The sequence below is a fragment of the Pinus tabuliformis genome, chromosome X (assembly GCF_031772625.1).
Source record: "Pinus tabuliformis cultivar Carrire ecotype Pingquan chromosome X, CPIR1, whole genome shotgun sequence".
Lineage (NCBI taxonomy): Eukaryota > Viridiplantae > Streptophyta > Pinopsida > Pinales > Pinaceae > Pinus > Pinus tabuliformis.
The window spans coordinates 630,151,187-630,168,491 of NC_142308.1; the positions used below are offsets into that span (position 1 = coordinate 630,151,187).

The 17,305-nt window shown below is 37.6% G+C and overlaps 1 protein-coding gene across 1 annotated transcript in view; it reads left to right on the forward strand.

The window, feature by feature from the left end:
• The window catches only part of LOC149141575 (diaminopimelate epimerase family protein), a 253,730-nt gene that overhangs the window by 181,533 nt on the left and 54,892 nt on the right, over window positions 1-17,305 (forward strand). The window contains exon 5 of the mRNA XM_089448256.1: window positions 11,801-11,858. Coding sequence (XP_089304382.1) covers window positions 11,801-11,858 — 58 coding nt within the window. The remainder of the gene's footprint in view (window positions 1-11,800; window positions 11,859-17,305) is intronic.

Sequence of the window (17,305 nt, forward strand, 5' to 3'; positions counted from 1 at the left end):
AGGATCATGTGTGATAATCAAAGTTGCATCAAACTCTTTGAGAATCCAATGTTTCATGATAGGTCGAAGCATATTGATATCCGGTGTCACTTTGTCAGAGACTGTGTCCAACAAGGAGCTGTACAGTTGAGCTACACTCCTACAGGAGAACAGGTGGCAGATATCCTCACCAAGGCCCTTGGAAAGTCAAAATTTGACTACTTTAGGGAAAAGATGGGGATGGTAAAGAACCCCTTTCAGAAGTAGAAATGAGTGTGTTAGCAGCATGAATGAAGAGGGAGTTGCAGTGCAGATGCAGTGTTGGGAGAAAGGACCAACAACAACATAGATGCAGAGGGAGTTGCAGTGCGGATGCAGTGTTGGGAGAAAGGACCAACAACAACACAGATGCAGAGGGAATTGTCGTACAGATGCAACAATGGCAGTAGCAGAGTCATGGGCAACAGTATAGGATGCCGCAGTGTAGAGGATGTTGGGCAGGGAGGCTTAGCATCAGCACAGGGACCGATGCCAGATGATCAGGGTGATACTCAGTGTGGAGCATTACTATAGCACAATCCTTGCTAAGAGGGAGTGTTGATTTGGGATAGCATCAAATGTGCTCTAGCCACGAAAATTGGTGGAGAGGCTAAAGCACATGAGATCTCCAATACCCAGAAAGGGTTTGGGCAGATTCTAAACAGTTTGGGAGATATTAAAATAATTAGTATTTTTAATGGAGTCCCTAAGTGTAAACTTAGGGAAAATAAAATATTAATGTGTATTAATATAAAACTGTTAGAATGGTCCAAAAGTCATGGATCAAGCCAGATCTAATCTTAGTCGTTGATTAGGGACTTAATCTCAGCCATTGATTTATCAACGAGAAAAGTATAAGAGGAGGCTTGAGGGTCACTTGGAGAACACACTAAGGGAGACCGGTTAGTTCAATTTCTGGAGCGGGGTTAGCTGAGAAATTGAACCAGTGGTCTGGAGAGCAGTCAGGAGGCAGCAAGTACGGAACAAAGAGATGAGAGATCAGCATAGAGGCAGACGCAGGGCCAGAGGAAGCCATGCAGAGTCAGCAGAGACTGTGCAGAGTCAGCAGGGCTTGCGTCATCCACGCAGAGGCTACAGGAGTGGCGCAGAAGGCAAGAGAGGCTGCGCAGAGTCTCAGCAGACTGACGCAGAGGGTTTCGGGTCATGCAAAGGTTAGTAGGGCTGATGCTGGGTTTAGAAGTGCTGGAAAATTTGTCTATCTGTGGGTAAGCCAGCTTGGCACCTTGTTGTACTAGAAAATTGCTGAATAATAAAATCCTCCCTTGTTGCACTGGTTTTCCCACATTGGGTTTTTCTGGGGACATTAGTCCAAAATAACTGTGTCAATGTGTTGATTCTTGTGCATATGTTTGTTTTTGTATTACGGTGTGATATCTACAACAATATTTATTTTAATGTTTATTGAAGTAATTTCATGAATAACTTATGGTGAAATAAGTAGGAAAAGTAAATCAGTTGCTGTAGTGATAGAATTTTCACAATAATTACTGGATATGGGAATCTAGAATGGTATTCCATCTTCAAGCTCATTATGTATGGCAATCTGTTTTTTTTTGGGAGACACATCTACTGATGAAGCTAAAAGGTACAATACCAAAGCCATGAATATCATTTTTAATGTTCTACCAAATCCCGTAAAAGCAAAAGTTGGTCAATGCTCAATGACCAAAGTTCTTTGGGAAAGGCTCCATAATCTCTACTCAAAGAAGCATTCAGGTCAAGATGTATATGTTGATAATCGGGTGGATCTTGATATTAAGGAATCAAACAATGATGCTCCTGAGAAAGAAGTCGAAGAAATGAGTGAAATTGAATTTCAAAATGAAATTGTTAGAGTTATAAAGGAACTCAAGAGTAAAATGGAAATGGCTAAACTTCTGGAAGAAGAACTGAAGATAGAAAAAGGACATGTCTAAAGCCTTATTAAGAAAAATGAAATTATCAGTAGTCTTAGAGTGCTGCTGGAAGAAGCCAGAAAAGTTGAAGTCAGTCAAAAGCAACAAGAACTTGATGTAGCCATGGCAAAGATTAGTAGGCTTAACAAACAAGTACAACAAGCAGAAATTGAAAAGAAAGTCCTAGCAGGCCAATTAAAAAAAATCTAGTCAAAGGTATGTACTTTGAAGTTGGTAAGAAGCAAAAGGAACTTGATATGGTTGTTGCAAAAATAGATAGGCTCAGGACAGAGAATGAGAAGCAGAAGGAACAAATACATGTTCTAAACAGAGAAGCAGAAAAGATCACTCTTTTGAAGCTACAGGTAGAAGAGGCAAGAAAAAGAAGGGAGATTTTGAAAAGATGGTTTCAAGAAGATCTTGCTCAAAAGCAGGAACTTGATGCAACATTTAATGGGATCAACAAGCTCAAACAAAAACACCATTTATAGTGTATGGATAGGATAGATAAAGAATTAGCAAAAAGAATAGGTAACGATACAATTGATGAAGGTACAAGTTCCACATCTTCGCACGGTGAGGTCGAGAAGAAGACTGAACCAAAGAACGTTGTAACTCCAAAGAATGATGCCAAAGTGGTCAATGACAAAAGACAAAAGACTACACCACCGAAGAAAAAGAATAACTCATCCAGGTACGTTCGTTCGTTCAATGGTTATTGTTTTTCATGTGCTAACTTTGGACATATGGCTGGGAATTGTAAATTTGTTGACAGGAACAATTATTAAGGATCACCGCCTCCGAATGAATCATCCAGGTACATGCTCATTTAATGATTATTATTTTTAATGCACTAACAATGGACATATGGCTAGGGATCGTGAGGTTTTTGGCAGGTACAATTATCATCTGCAAAACCCTAGAAGCAAATTTGAAGGATCACGAGATAGGGTTTGCAATGGTTTTGTTAGCAGAGAATACATGCTAGATGGGTCAAACATTGAACATTTCAAATGCCATAACTATGGCCATATAACTTGTGATTGCAGATATCAGATGGAATTGCCTATGGACAACATTGAATGCTTCAAGTGTCATAACTATGGGCACATGGCTCGAGATTGTAGGTACAAGAAGATTTGGAAAAGGAAACAGGTACAAGAAGAAGATCAAGTAGATAAGAAGATCTCAACAATTATGCTTTTAGGGTTCGTAAAAATAAAAGTTCATGAGGAATTAACAATTGCTTCAAATAATGACATAATTCAAGATGGCCCATTGGGTAACACACTATTTTGAACAATCCAACTCATCGACTCCTTGAATTCTTAAGAGGGGGAGTCTATAGAACAGTATGTGGCACATGTCTACTGTTGACAGATAAACAACATGGCCAAGATAGCAACTTTAGGAAAGTTGTGTCAAAATTATAACAGGTTTAGGGGGAGCATAACAATTAAAGGATTACAGGTCCACAAGGATTGCCAGTGTCAGAGGAAGGTTTCTCGTTAGGGGAGCAAAGGCAGATAACATGTCCATAGGAAGTAAGCAGATTATTAGGGGGAGTCACCCTTTGCCATTGATGTCAAAGGGCGAGAAAAAAACCTGAGAAGGAGATTGAAATCACGAGGAGGAGCTGAAGCGTGATGTCAGGGGGAGTTGCACTTGCAAAAGGAGTACGTGTGTTGCCATCAATGACAAAGGGGGAGATTGTTGGATGGTGTTGTCATTGATGTCAACCAATGGAGTTGAATGGGTTTGAATTTGACTAAAAACACCAGTCATTGATGTCAAATGGTTAATGAATGCTTTAGTAATTGTTTGATTACATCAAGTTGGCAGCTACACTGTTGGATGGTTGGAAACCCAAGTCCTAGGGTTTTGGTTCCCTAGACTGAGGATGTACCTTGACTTTGTTGAGGGTTTTTGAAGGGTCAAAACATTGGGTTTGACTTGGAGATCCACGTCATTAGATTCTCCAAGTCGAGATCTTTTTGGTGGTATGTGGTATGCCACATAAGTCCTCCTGGTTTGAGAGAAAATTGAATTTGAAGTCAGAAGGCCTAGTTTTTGGGCTAAAACCCCAAGGGGTGGGCTTGGCAGAATTTTATTAATTGTGGCCATTAAACATCAAGCATGGGCACTCTTTAGTATAATTTATGAAGTAATTTACTTATGGAAGGCATCACACACATCTTGCTCCCATTAGAAGCATCCTTCATATATTAACTCAGTACAACTCCTCCCCTACTAGGCTAATGACCTCCTTATTTTAGACATAAGATAATTAATGAATTATGATTATTTGATAGTCAATAATTAAAAAGTATAAATCTCCTAAAAAGCCCCCCAATGCCTAACTTAGAAGCCCTTACATTGGTCTATAAAAGAAAGACCTATCACTCCTAATTCATAAGATTCTCAACATATGGATCCTCTCTGAAATACTTGCACTCTTTGCTCTGGAATACTCGGACTTCTGAGGCAGAGAACAACGAAGAACCTGTGCAAAGTTTTTGTTTGGGATTTTGTTTTGTTTTGTTTTGTTTCAAATAGCTCGACCTACTCAAGGTATGTCTATTTAGTCTGATTCTTTTGTTTTCATATACCTTTGAACAACCCAACGAAGTGATTTATTGACCAGATCTAGGGCACAAACAATAAGGATTTTGGAACCTTATTTGGTGTTTGGTTTTGGTGAACTGTTGGCATAAAAAGGATTGTTTGAGTTCCTACAGGTTTTGTCTCTTAATTATTTGTAGCCATCTTTCAATAAGTGCCTCAAATTTTCAACCCTCATCTAGGGCATACTTTCTTGAGCAACGAATTTTTTTTGTGTGTTTCTCTTCAAGTCTTGTGGTGACCTGTGGATTGGTTTGACAGGGCATAGGCACCTCAACCTTCTAACTCTAGGATTGTAAGAAAAGCTACAAGAATAGGCCCTTCTTGTTGTAGACCTAGGGCACAATATTTAGGACTGTTTTGCAACTTAGACTTAGTTTAGGGTAAGGAATTTTCATATCTATGTTGGGTTTGCCATTTTAATTAGGTCCAAAATCTAATCTCTGTTCTAAGTTTGTTAGGGAAATTTTCTGTTCACCCACAATTGTCAATATATGACAACAATTATCATTGTAATTTCACCACGTATTAGTGAACCACTCCAAGAACCAAAGATAGTAACCCAATCATTAAATTTGAATTTTATTTTCAAAGTAACTTGAACACTGCTCATTATTTTCAAAGTAAGCAGTGTTCAGGTTGTGCAGTTGTTAGTTGACTTGGCAATGTTGATAGTCAGGGTTTGATGTGCAGTGTAGTGCAGTGATAGTTTGAGTAGTATTGTGTAGTGGTTGTTCAGTGGCTTGAGCAACATTGTGCAGTGAGGCTACTAGGACTTGATATACAGTGTAACAACATCTTCTTTACAACTTTCTTTTATTAATTCAAAGCATAGGAGGATCTAGTCTGAAAATTGTGAAACATGGTCTATCAGTTCTTTAGGGTGGTAGGGTGGTGCAAGGCAGGTGATTGGAGTCACCTTCAGGTTGTGGCCTGCGAACACTTCATGGTGGTAGTGTGGTGCAAGAGCAGGTCATAGCCTGCACAAGGCATTGTGGCGTCCTTTCAGTTGGGGCTGATAAACTACAGGGCGAGGAAGTATCCTTTGAACTTTTCTGACAACAACTGGTAAACAGAGTGTTGGGGCACTCGTTAGGTTGTTGCCTAACTTATAGGGCGTTGGCATCCCTCTGGTTGCAACAGGTTATTAGGCTTTAGTAGCGTCCTACAGGTTGTTGCCTTTTAATTAGGGGGTTGGAGCCTCCTTCACTTGTTGCTAGAAATTTGATGTAATTACTTTTCTTTTAAAGAGGAGGAGAAGACAATTACTAAGAAGCGCTTAGTGGTTTTTGACTCGAAGGGGGTTTTCCACCTAAAAATCTGTGTCTACTGTTTTATCTTTTTGCATTGTTGTATGGTGTTGTCTATTGTTGATTGTCGTTTATGATAATCTGAAGAAGAACTATAATAATAATTGAAGATTAACTAATGCTTTGAAAAAGATTAAAAAGTGCTAATTGCTAAGAAATATTGATTCATGCCCCCTCTCAGTATTTTCAATAGAGAAAATGGATAAAAATTTAGATGGATCACCAAAGACTTGGACTAGTGCCTTGTCCCTTGGGTGTATGGTGTTATGGATGTTAAAGATAAGCCAATCTTGCTCTTAGGGAGGTTGAAATTTGTTGCCCTAGCACAAATTTCAAGCATTTACCGACTCAAGGAATAATGGAATTTATGGGAAGAGCTACAAAGAGTTTCACCATTAGGATAATTCTTACAATATCATGTATGAACCTATGTTGCACGGGTTCCTGAACCCGGGGTGGGGTTCTCGAACTTGTCCCTAAGTACCAGATTCGGGTCCAGGTTCTTCTCAGAAGAACCCATAAGAACCGGGTTCTTCTATGAAGAATCGGGTTCTCCAAAAAACAAAAAAATTGGGTTCTTTTCCTTACGGGTTTTTTGGGTTCTTGGGTTCTTCAGAAAAAAATTATATTAAAAATTTAATTTTCAAATAATTTTTTTTTATTGAAATTTAAAAATTAATAATATGATATTTATTATTAACAAATGTCAAAAACAATGTCAAAAACTTAAAAGTTAAAACCTAAACTTTTAACTAACCCACAACCATCGAATTTCATTTTTGTTTTTGGTTGAGTTGTTCCGATTTACCCATTTCCGGCGGCAGTGGACAGATTTGACGACACCTTCAGATGGACAGAGCACCAGTGGCGTTAGGCGTTCCATCACCAGCAGTTGGCAGAGGACGCTGTTTGCGCATGGGAGACGTCGGCCAGTTTGATTTGGTGTTTGCGCAAGGGAGACATCAATCAGTTTGAGTTGGTGTTTGTGCAGGGGAGACGTCGGGCAGAGACATCGCTGTTCAAGTGTGTTCTCGGAGGCTGCATATGTTTATTCTGTGAAGCGTTCTATCATCTATGTATATTTTTGTTTCCCTGTGCGGTGACTTTCTTTGTATTGTGGCTCCGTGTGGTTGGTGTTTTTTTTTTTATTCCGTAATTTGGCATTTATCAATAGATCAGTGTGAGAAATGTTGGAAATTGCCATAGTGCTGTATTTCTTAATTTGGGTGTGCAGGGTTTTGTCCATTCGTGTATCTCAATGCATGTTTAAATGATTAAATTTTTCTTGTTTAAAGTTGAAAAATATACAAATTCAAATTTCATATATATTATTAATTATAATTTATAAATTTATAATTTATAAAATATAATTATTAAAATCTAATATTATTAAATTACACAACGAACCCATGCACTCTGTTTCAAAAAATGTTGTCCCCATCCCCGAACCCATGTTTCCTGGCAACATAGGTATGAACAATTGATACAATTTTCTTCTAACTAGTCTTTAATAGATACTTATCAAATTTAGGGCACAACTTAACATAGATTATAACTATTCATTCCATACATTAGACATGAAAAGAAAGATCTTCAACAATAAAGCACTTACAAGACAATTTAGCAAGAAATTCCATCCATTTTTCCAAGAATAGCTCCAAAATATGTCCAAATATTAGCTCGAAATATCAAAATGCATCCAATCATCCAAGAATCCAAGAAAAGAACAAGTGCGTGTCTCTCTTAGGAGGTCGAAATCCCAAGTGATGTGATGATGAGAGATCAAATGAATGATCTCTAATATATATGTGTCCTACTAACTCTAATTTAGCCTACAAATCCCTAAAATCATAAAGTGATGGGCTAAAAACACCTCTAGGTCATAGGCCGACCTATTAACCAATGGAACAAATGATAACATCTCCTAAAGGAGCGCTTAAATGTTGATGTCATGCATGTGTAGGCATCTAGAGGGAAGGCGTTGAGGCCAAATAGTGCCATGCGTGATGTAGAGGGCCTCTAAAATCATGGTGGAGGGGTTGGCCCCTCTGCCTCAGTGCAAATCATCTTGCAGACCCCCAATTATGGTTTGGGGCACAAACTAGGTCTCATGGGTCTTCATGTGGCTAAATCTCTATCTTTGCTCCAACGTGGAGGACACTGAAGATTGTGTTAGCCCTCCCATGTCTCAATGAATGAGACAAACCTCATTTGCACCCTGGATCGACTGCCACAACATATATATATGCTAAGCTAGTTGAGGGAAAATTGGTCCAAGTGCATCATCCATGTAGGGTAAAGTGCAAAAGCCGTGGGTGCTCAAGGTGCCCATTAATGCAAATGATGCTCTATGAATGTACAAGGACCCATGGCTCTCAACACAACACTTGTGGGTGTCATTATGATCCTCTAGTGGACTTGGGCCCCAATTAAGTTACCCAACCCATAATGAAATCACTTTTTAATCACACACAATATCCAATGTTGCAACTTATGACATTAGGTACATTTTGTCATTTTTGCATCTAAGTGAACCAAGTTTGCAAGTAATGGTCAATGTGACACTTCATACAAGGTTCCTCTTCCAAAATTGGGGCCTTAGTCACATAATGGTGTTACCTCCCTAGGTAGGAGTGGCTAATAGATGACCCTATTAGGTGTTTCCAACCCCCAAAGGGAAGTGACATGTCCTCAATCCTCCCTTCAATTGATAGGTATCATGTGAATAATGATGGAACAAAAGGGGAAGAAGGGGTCTCAAGGCCAAATGCCATGGTCAAAGGGGTAGCAATGATGAAGAATTCCACATATTGGGTGTACAGATGTGAGGAGGGAGCAATCATGGATGCATGGGTTACCCTGGCCTTTGTTTTTACACCCCTCTTATTGCCTTTTGCTTTTTCTTTCTTTTTCTTTGTATTACTTCTCGAAGCTCTATGTAATGAGAGCATGCTTTGAATGATGTGTAGCAGTAGTTACCCCCTTAATAGTGGGGTAGTTCATTACCCACTAGGGGTTGGGACATGCAAGGGTTCCTTTTCAATGATGTGATAGACAACATTGGCCCCAAGAATCGGGTGATGGCCATAATGATAAGAGGTAGAGTTCATGCTTGGATTTTTCCCACGTGCTAATGGTAATGTCCTGACCATCTTTTGCATTTTATAATTTTCTTTCTTTTGTTGCTTGCTTGTGGCCATGATATGCTTTTTTTTAAGCTGCATCAACCTCCGGGGGCAACATTTCCAAGCCCGACCTAGATGCGTGTAAAAGGGAAGGGGGTGTGCTAAATCCTAGTGGACCCATGGTCAAGTGGACCCGGAGAAGGGAGGTGGAATAAGGGCTCATAATGTATGGAGGGGAGTGATGAATATGGAAAAGGATAGATGGGACATGCTATCTGAATCATGGATTCCTAGATAGTGCCCCTTCCTAAAGAAATAAGCCATTAGAGACGTCCCATTGGACTAGTATAGAAAATTAACCCCCCCATTTCAGGTGAGAGAACGAGACTACGACCAAGACGCTTCTTTCTTCGAAGTCACCCGGTAATTCATGCCAAATGCCCAAAATACAAACAAGCATAAGCACCCGAGTGCAAAATGAATAAAGTACCTTTTGACCAAAAGCCCACCTTCCAACATGTGATCTTGACAAATGGGTGAGGGGACATATGATTGAGGCAGGTGGCGGAGATATGAATGACATGTCACATCGGCTACAAGGTGGCTCTTAAGGGCTGCTGGCTGCTGGCTGGATGAGATGACTAGGAGAAAAATTCTCCTATGGGGTCACCGAATTTTGGTGGGTAACAATATGTACATGGACTTTATCTTTATGCATATTAATGAAGTTTTCTGCTGTCCAATACTTGTATAAATTGCAGATTTGGTTTTAACCCATGTATGCACTTCATGGTTTATAATTTCCAGCAATATATGTCTTGTTAATTTGAGATATGTTAACGATGATTATGTTAAGTCATTTGAGATTACAATTGGAGAATATAATGGAATATTTGCTGCTGTTTTACAGCTGTCATAAGTGGTTTTCAGATCTGCTATATACTTTGATAAAATTGCCCTCAAGTGCTGAAACTTACTGAAGCACATTGGTAACTTTTCTCTTGAATTGCCTAGATGATTGGGGTTGTTAAGAGTTGAATTTCTGTCCACTATTGCTGCTGTTTTGTCTTATTCCATAACAGCCTTGATGTTGAAAATTCATCGTTAAGATCCATAAACTTTCATAACTTATCTATGTCATAGTGATACATTTTGATTTCGATGACATCAAATGATACGATAAGAAACTACAGTTTTGGGTTTTAAACTTCTGTATGTATGATCTATAGTGTACACTATATTATAATTTCACAACTAGTTGTATTTTTGAATTTTCTATATGTTCTAAACATTTTCATCTTTATGTGTCACATGCCTGAAACCCGTGTCCATGTGACTAAGTTTAACAATGTTTTCAGCATTTCTGCACATATGTAAAACAAGGTCTGGTATCCTTTTCCTCTTGTGCCCTTTGAGCTCTGAATTGTATGGTTTTAAAACTGGAACCTATATGGGGAATGCACTGTGCAATGGTGCTAAATGATTTAAATCAATAGGCTGCCCAATAGTGTGAATTGATTAAAAACATAGTATGAGAGTAATTATTGAAGCCATTCGGCAGAGAAATCAAACTTCAGGTTCCTGGATTCGGCCGAGTTCGCCTACTGACTTCACCTTGAGACTTTAGATTAAATGCTTCAAAACAGTTTGATCTAGTATTTTCCTTAAGAGTCTCAACATTACTTTTTAGACTTTAAAGGCCATTGTTTATTTATTATGGCTCAGAAATTTAATTTTATGCATCTCAAAACTTATAGTTTATGTATTTTGATGAATATTAGCACCTTTTCATGCAATAATATAGTAATTTCTTAGATTCACGTTGATGTACATGAATATATCAATGTTAAATTAGAATTTTAATATATTATGTACTTTTGATGTTACTGTGCTGTTTATCAGTTTGACGTCTGGTTCCAATTTGGTCCAAAGCTGTCATAATTTTGGGGCAGATCAATTCTGATTCAGTTCTGAGTATGATAACATTATTTTGAAAGGTTACTAACTTGCAGGTAACTCCTAATTGTTTGAGATTTTTGCAGATTTTTATCATTTTCCATTATTTTCTCCTTTTTTCAGAGTCCTGGCTTTTCTTTGCGACATGTGATACTGCAGATTCTTGACATCAGTACCATGGATTTGTAGAACTTCCATTGTGTAAACTCTAGAGGGATTTCATCCCATGGTTTAGACCTGCCATACTGTGACTTAACAGTAAATACTAAATATATCTGACACTTCTAGAACATCTGAGATTATCAAGATCTTTTAGGGCACCTGCAGATCATTAAGCTGGTCACAGTTTGTTCATCAAGGTTTTATTTATTAATCCTTGTCTTCAAGATTGTTTAAGGAAATGCTGGTTATTATATATATATATATATATATATATATATATATATATATATATATATATATATTTATTATCTGTGTTTTAGTACATTTTATAACAATTTCAAAATGTTACTGTTAGTACAGCGTTCATGGAAGTACTTTGTGTAATTGTACTATGGTCTGTTTTTTGTACTAGATTTTTCACATATTTTCCAAATTTGTAAGAGCTGTATGCTTCTTATGTTTATTTTTCAGTATTAATATACCTGTTACATGGTCTGTGGTTTATATCATATTTGATGCAATCCTTTATGTAATTGTGTTCTTTAAAAAAAATACCATAATTGCAATGTATATTTCAACATTTGATAGAAGAAGATTTGTGATGGGTAAAAGGGGATAGTAATCCACCAATTGTGGCAATTTATTGTGTGTGATTTTCAAAAAAGCACTGAAATTCTTTTGTGTTTTTCAGTTATAAAATACACACGGGAGCTGGTCTAATTGTTCCCAAGCTTCAAGAGGATGGAAAGGTAGGAGTTCCGTTCATCTCACATCACTCAATCAAGTCAGTTATATGGTTCGAACTCTGCTGTTCAGTTATGTCATTTTACATTTGAGCTTTGATATCACTTTACCTCATGACCTTGTACCTGTGTTTTTGAAGACTCTATATTTAATGTGGCTATCATGGTAGTGGTCAACATTATTCAAGGTTATTTAATCATAATTTAGTTTGCTGATGCAGTATAATTATGTAGAAAGATAATTGTCTATGTGTATCTGTAGTCATGCAATTTTGTGATGTATCAAGTAATACTACATACATGCTCACACTAGTGCTTAACCATGTCAAATAATTGTCATGATGCTTGGGGGCTTTGACCCTTTACACATTAGTTATTTTATAAATGCTTAATATTTTTTACCAAGGAAAACCTTTCAGGGGAACCCAAGAGATGCTTCCCCACATTTGTAGATGGGATCCTAGTAAAGCTGTCGGAAGAAATTAGTGTGCGTTATCCATAGAAAAACTCAAAAGGTAAAATAAAATTTAAAATGAAAAGTACAAACTATGGAGTTATAATGCGTAAATTTTTTTAAAAGGTCTAAAATACCAAAGATAAAAATATATTATAATATAATGTGTATACATCTAAGTTGCATGAAACATGGAAATGTATATAAGTTTTTGAAATGGGAACACCAAGAAATGTGACCCCCAAAAGATGGGTATGTGTTATATAAAAAAGTCAAAATATATAGACATATAGTGTTTTTTCCCTTAAATAACACATTATATTGCAAGAAAATAAGATTGATATGCATAAATAGCATTTTAGAAGGAGACATATGTCTATATCAACTCACATAGATGATTACATGATGCAAAAGCCTATAGGTATTGACTAATGCCACTCCCATATCCTCATACATGATAGAATCCAGTGGAAATGCCACAATACAGCCAACCCTGAAATCCTGAAAACTGTTAAGTCCAATGAATTCAGAATGGGATATAAATATCTACTCTCTCCATATGAAGTCCAATGAGGTTGTAACCACCATTAAAACATCTTGCAACAATTAATGGTAATGTTAAAAATTTAAGGATAGAAAAAGTAAGATGTAGGAGAATATCAACTTTTACAATAAAAAAATATATCCACATAATTACTAAGGTGACAAACTTCTCAAAGCTCACTCCCCTAGCTCTGTTTTTCTTAGGGTCATTGGCATAGACAGCGCAATATTTTCCTATGGGTCCCATACCCCTCTCAGACACTTAGGTAGGCATGGAAACTTCCAAAAAAATGTGTGAAATGTCATTGGAAATGACCAAAATGGCTTGGAAATGCATCCAGTCATATTGTATGATATTTCTAGATTTGTAAATGCTTGTCAATACAGCTGGTGGTGTTTTGAAGATATTTCATACCCTTTTTGGCATTTCCACTACTAGATTGTGGCCTAGCTAGGAATTTCCTGCAACTGAGGTATACATATGTTATCTTCTAACACAAAATAAAATATATTATAAGTTAAATAACAATATACTGTTGTATGAGATGAAAATACAGATAACTATAAAATATTCTATATCTAATAAAATAAAGGGAATCTCTCATGGAGCTTTGAATTGAACCTTGACATGGGGCCTTGTACTAATTCCCATTATTGGGGGGACCCCATTTAGGTTGTTCATATTGAAAACCATTCGGGGTTTCCATATAGAACCTCAACCTGGGGGCGTTTGAACTTTGAACAGGACTGCTGTGGTAGATTATATACAAAACCACCTCTCAAAGAGGTTCTGATTGAAAATTAGCAGCTCAGGGATGAATTTCTTTAGATAAAAACTCATTTCTGACAATTCTGGAGTGACTTTCTAAAATTAGAAAGTCATGTCTAGCATCTCAAGCATGACTTTCCAAAAATAGTAAATCACCTTGCATCAATTGGAAATCAAGTATAGGTGATGGAAAATCACTTAACTTATCATTAATTAATCTTAATAGTTCAATCTCGACTTAATCATCAATATTATTATTATTATTATCATGTTGTTGAAGGAAATGTAACTAGGTTCGGTCTTCATAAATGTACTTTTGATATTTGTACTTATTCAAGAAAAGAAGTATTATTTTTATATGTCAATGACTTTCTTGCTCATTAAAATAGGTCTAGCACATGTTAAGTGCTATAGGTGAGTCAAATACTCAAAAAGAAATATTTAAGGCCTTAAGGGCATGTTACACCATGTATTAAGGGTCAAGGGAATACCTCCAAGCAAAGTCAAGTCCCCTCCTATGCAAAGGCACCATCAAAGAGGCTCCTTCAAGCAAGTCGGCCTCCAAACAGTCCTCAAGTCAGCCTTCTAGTCGGCCTAAAGGGAGGGACAGTACTTTATAATATATATATAGAGGCTGTCCACTCCACTATAAAGCACTCACTCACCTCTGAAATCAGCGAAGTAAATGAGCAAGTAATGGGTGAAAAAGAGACAAGAAAGGGAGCCTCTAGTGCACAATTTGCTAGAGAAGGAAGGGGAGAGCTATGTGCTTGCTGCCAAGGAGTGTTTGAGCGTTCCATAGCTATTATCGCCACCAACAACGAAGATTTCATTGATCTAAGCTTCAAGAACAGTGAGACAATTTCATTTCTTCCATTAACAGGTATGTTCAAATAAACCCCTATTTTAATGAATTTTTTGTTAGTTTTAGGATTGTTCTTGCTTGCCTATTTGCCTACAATCATTTTGCTTGATTTTTTTTTCCATTTGAAAAGATTTTCATGCCCATGAGCAAATGCAAGGGTTTTAAGTTTTCAAGTTTTCTCCATATTTGGAGAGCAAACTCCATTTTTTTTGAGTTCATAGCTGCAGAGGCTATTTATTAATTTTATTATATATTAGGGGTTCATCTCTATAAAATTTCTTCACCTTAGAAATTAGTTTCTTATTGTGCAATGTGAACAGTGAGGTAGGTTTACCGTTTGCCTATTTCTATGTATGAATTTATGAAATGATGTGCTCAATATTGGATGTTGTGTAATGCCTTCGAAGTGAAATGTATTCCTCCTCTTATTGACAATGTTGTTTATTCATGTAGCCATGATTATCTACTTGGTGTTTCCCTTAAAGATTTCTCTGATATTCGAGAGCAAACTGCATTTTTTTTTAAACTTTCAAATACACCCTCTTATTGTCATTTATGGTTTTTCATTGAATTTTCAATTTTCAATTCACATTGCAAAATTGCAAATAATGTAGCAAAAAAACTATTTTGTAAAATGATGTGGTTATTACTTATTAAGTTACTAATTCCAATTTTTTTTTGGTGCCCTAGGTTTGAGTTAGCCCACTACAAAATACAAATATGCCAAAAGCCTTGGACCCATTTTGGGAGTATGGGAACCCTGATGGTGGGACAAATCGTGCATATCTTACATGCAAATTGTGTGGGACCAGGATGACAGGTGGGGTTACACGACTGAAATACCATCTTGCTAGACTCAGTGGACATGATGTTGGGATTTGTACAGTTTCTAGTCTGGAGCTTATACAAAAAGCTCTTGAGGCAATTGATGAAAAAGACAGAAAGAAGGAAGAGGCAGAAAGAAACAAAGCTGAACGTGCAGGTAGATCTTTCGGGATATCTTCTCCTGATTTTGATGTTGAGGGTAGTGGGAGGGGCTCCACAGTTGGCACTGGCACATCATCACCTGCTACTGCTAGTGCGAGGTCATCATTTTTTGTTCCACGAACAGGACCTGGAGCACAACCTGGCATAAAATCGCTTGTTAAAAAAAAGGAGAAGCAAGAAGCAGATAGAGTCATGGGGAGGTGTATTTTCTGGAGCGACTTACCTCTCAGCATCACCAAAACCAATCCATTTTGGCAGCCAATGTGTGATGCTATTGCTGTTGTGGGCCCAGGGTACAAAAGTGCCACATATGAGGAGTTGCGGGGGCTAATTCTTCAAGCAGAAAAGCAGGACATCAACTCTAGATTGGCGGAGTTGAAAAAGAGATGGGAAGTTATTGGATGCACAGTGATGTCTGATGGTTGGACAGATAGGAAGGGTAGGACCCTTCTAAATTTCTTGGTACATTGTCCTTAAGGTACCATGTTTATTAAATCGTTGGATGCATCAGAACATATCAAAGATGCAACAACGATATGTGAGTTGTTAGATGGGTTCATTTGGGAGATTGGTGTGCAGAATGTGGTGCAAGTCATAACAGACAATGCAACTAATTATGTGTCTGCCAGCAAGATGCTTATGGAGAGGCATCCCACATTGTTCTGGACTCCGTGTGTAGCACATTGTCTCGATTTGTTGCTTGAGGATATGGGGAAACTCTCCTTCATCAAGGAGGCGGTTGATATGGCTAGGAGCGTCCCCAAGTTTATTTATAACCATGCTTTTGTTCTTAGCCTCATGAGGAGGTTCACTAGAAACAAGGAGTTGCGGCGTCCTGCGATCACACGTTTTGCCACAAACTTTATTACTCTTCAGTCTTTGCTTCGATGTCAGTTTGAGTTGAAGCAAATGTTTGTGTTTGATGATTGGCGTAATTGTAGATACAACAGGAGACAAGATGGGAAAGCCATTGCAAAAATGGTGTACTCTGAGACGTTTTGGCGTGGAGTAGAAGAAGCATGCACAGTTAGTGAACCTATAGTAAAGGTTCTCAGATTGGTGGATGGGGAGAAGCCTGCAATGGCTTATTTGTATGAGGGCATGGATAGGGCCAAGGAGGCCATTCGTTCTTATTATGAAGACAAGGGTTCTGTTGGCCTTGATAGGTAGATGGTGTTATGGGATGTGATTGATAGTCGGTGGACAAGGATGCTTCATCGACCCATTCATGCAGCAACACTTTTCCTCAACCCTGCATTTTCATACAAATGCGGCTTTGATTTTGATGGCGAGGTGATGGAAGGGCTCCATTCCTGTATTTAGAGGATGGTACCTGATCCTGAGCTTCGTAGCAAAATCAATTGTGAGATACAGTCTTATCGAGATTGTGTTGGCCTTTTTGGCTTTGATGATGCTATTAGGGAAAGGACCCTCTTCATGCCACGTAAGTGACAAGTCATCACTCATTAGAAATTAGAATTTTCAATTTAGAATTTCCTTACTTATAATTCTATTTTTTTAAAATTCAATTATGTGACTTTTATTTGAAAGTTTAATTATGTTTTAAGTTTTTGAATTTTTTATTTCATTATTTTGTTGTAAATATTTGATGGCGAAGCTATGGTGCAAGGGCACCAAATTTGCAGAAATTGGCCATACTAATCTTGAGTCAAACATGTAACTCTTCAGGGTGTGAGCGCAATTGGAGTGTATTTGAGAAAATACACGCAAAAAAGCACAACAGGTATAACTTTGAGCTCCAGCCTTTAGTTGAGCAATTACACTTATTGTAATTTTTAATTTTTAATTTATGACCTTCAAGTGTCAAGAGTCAA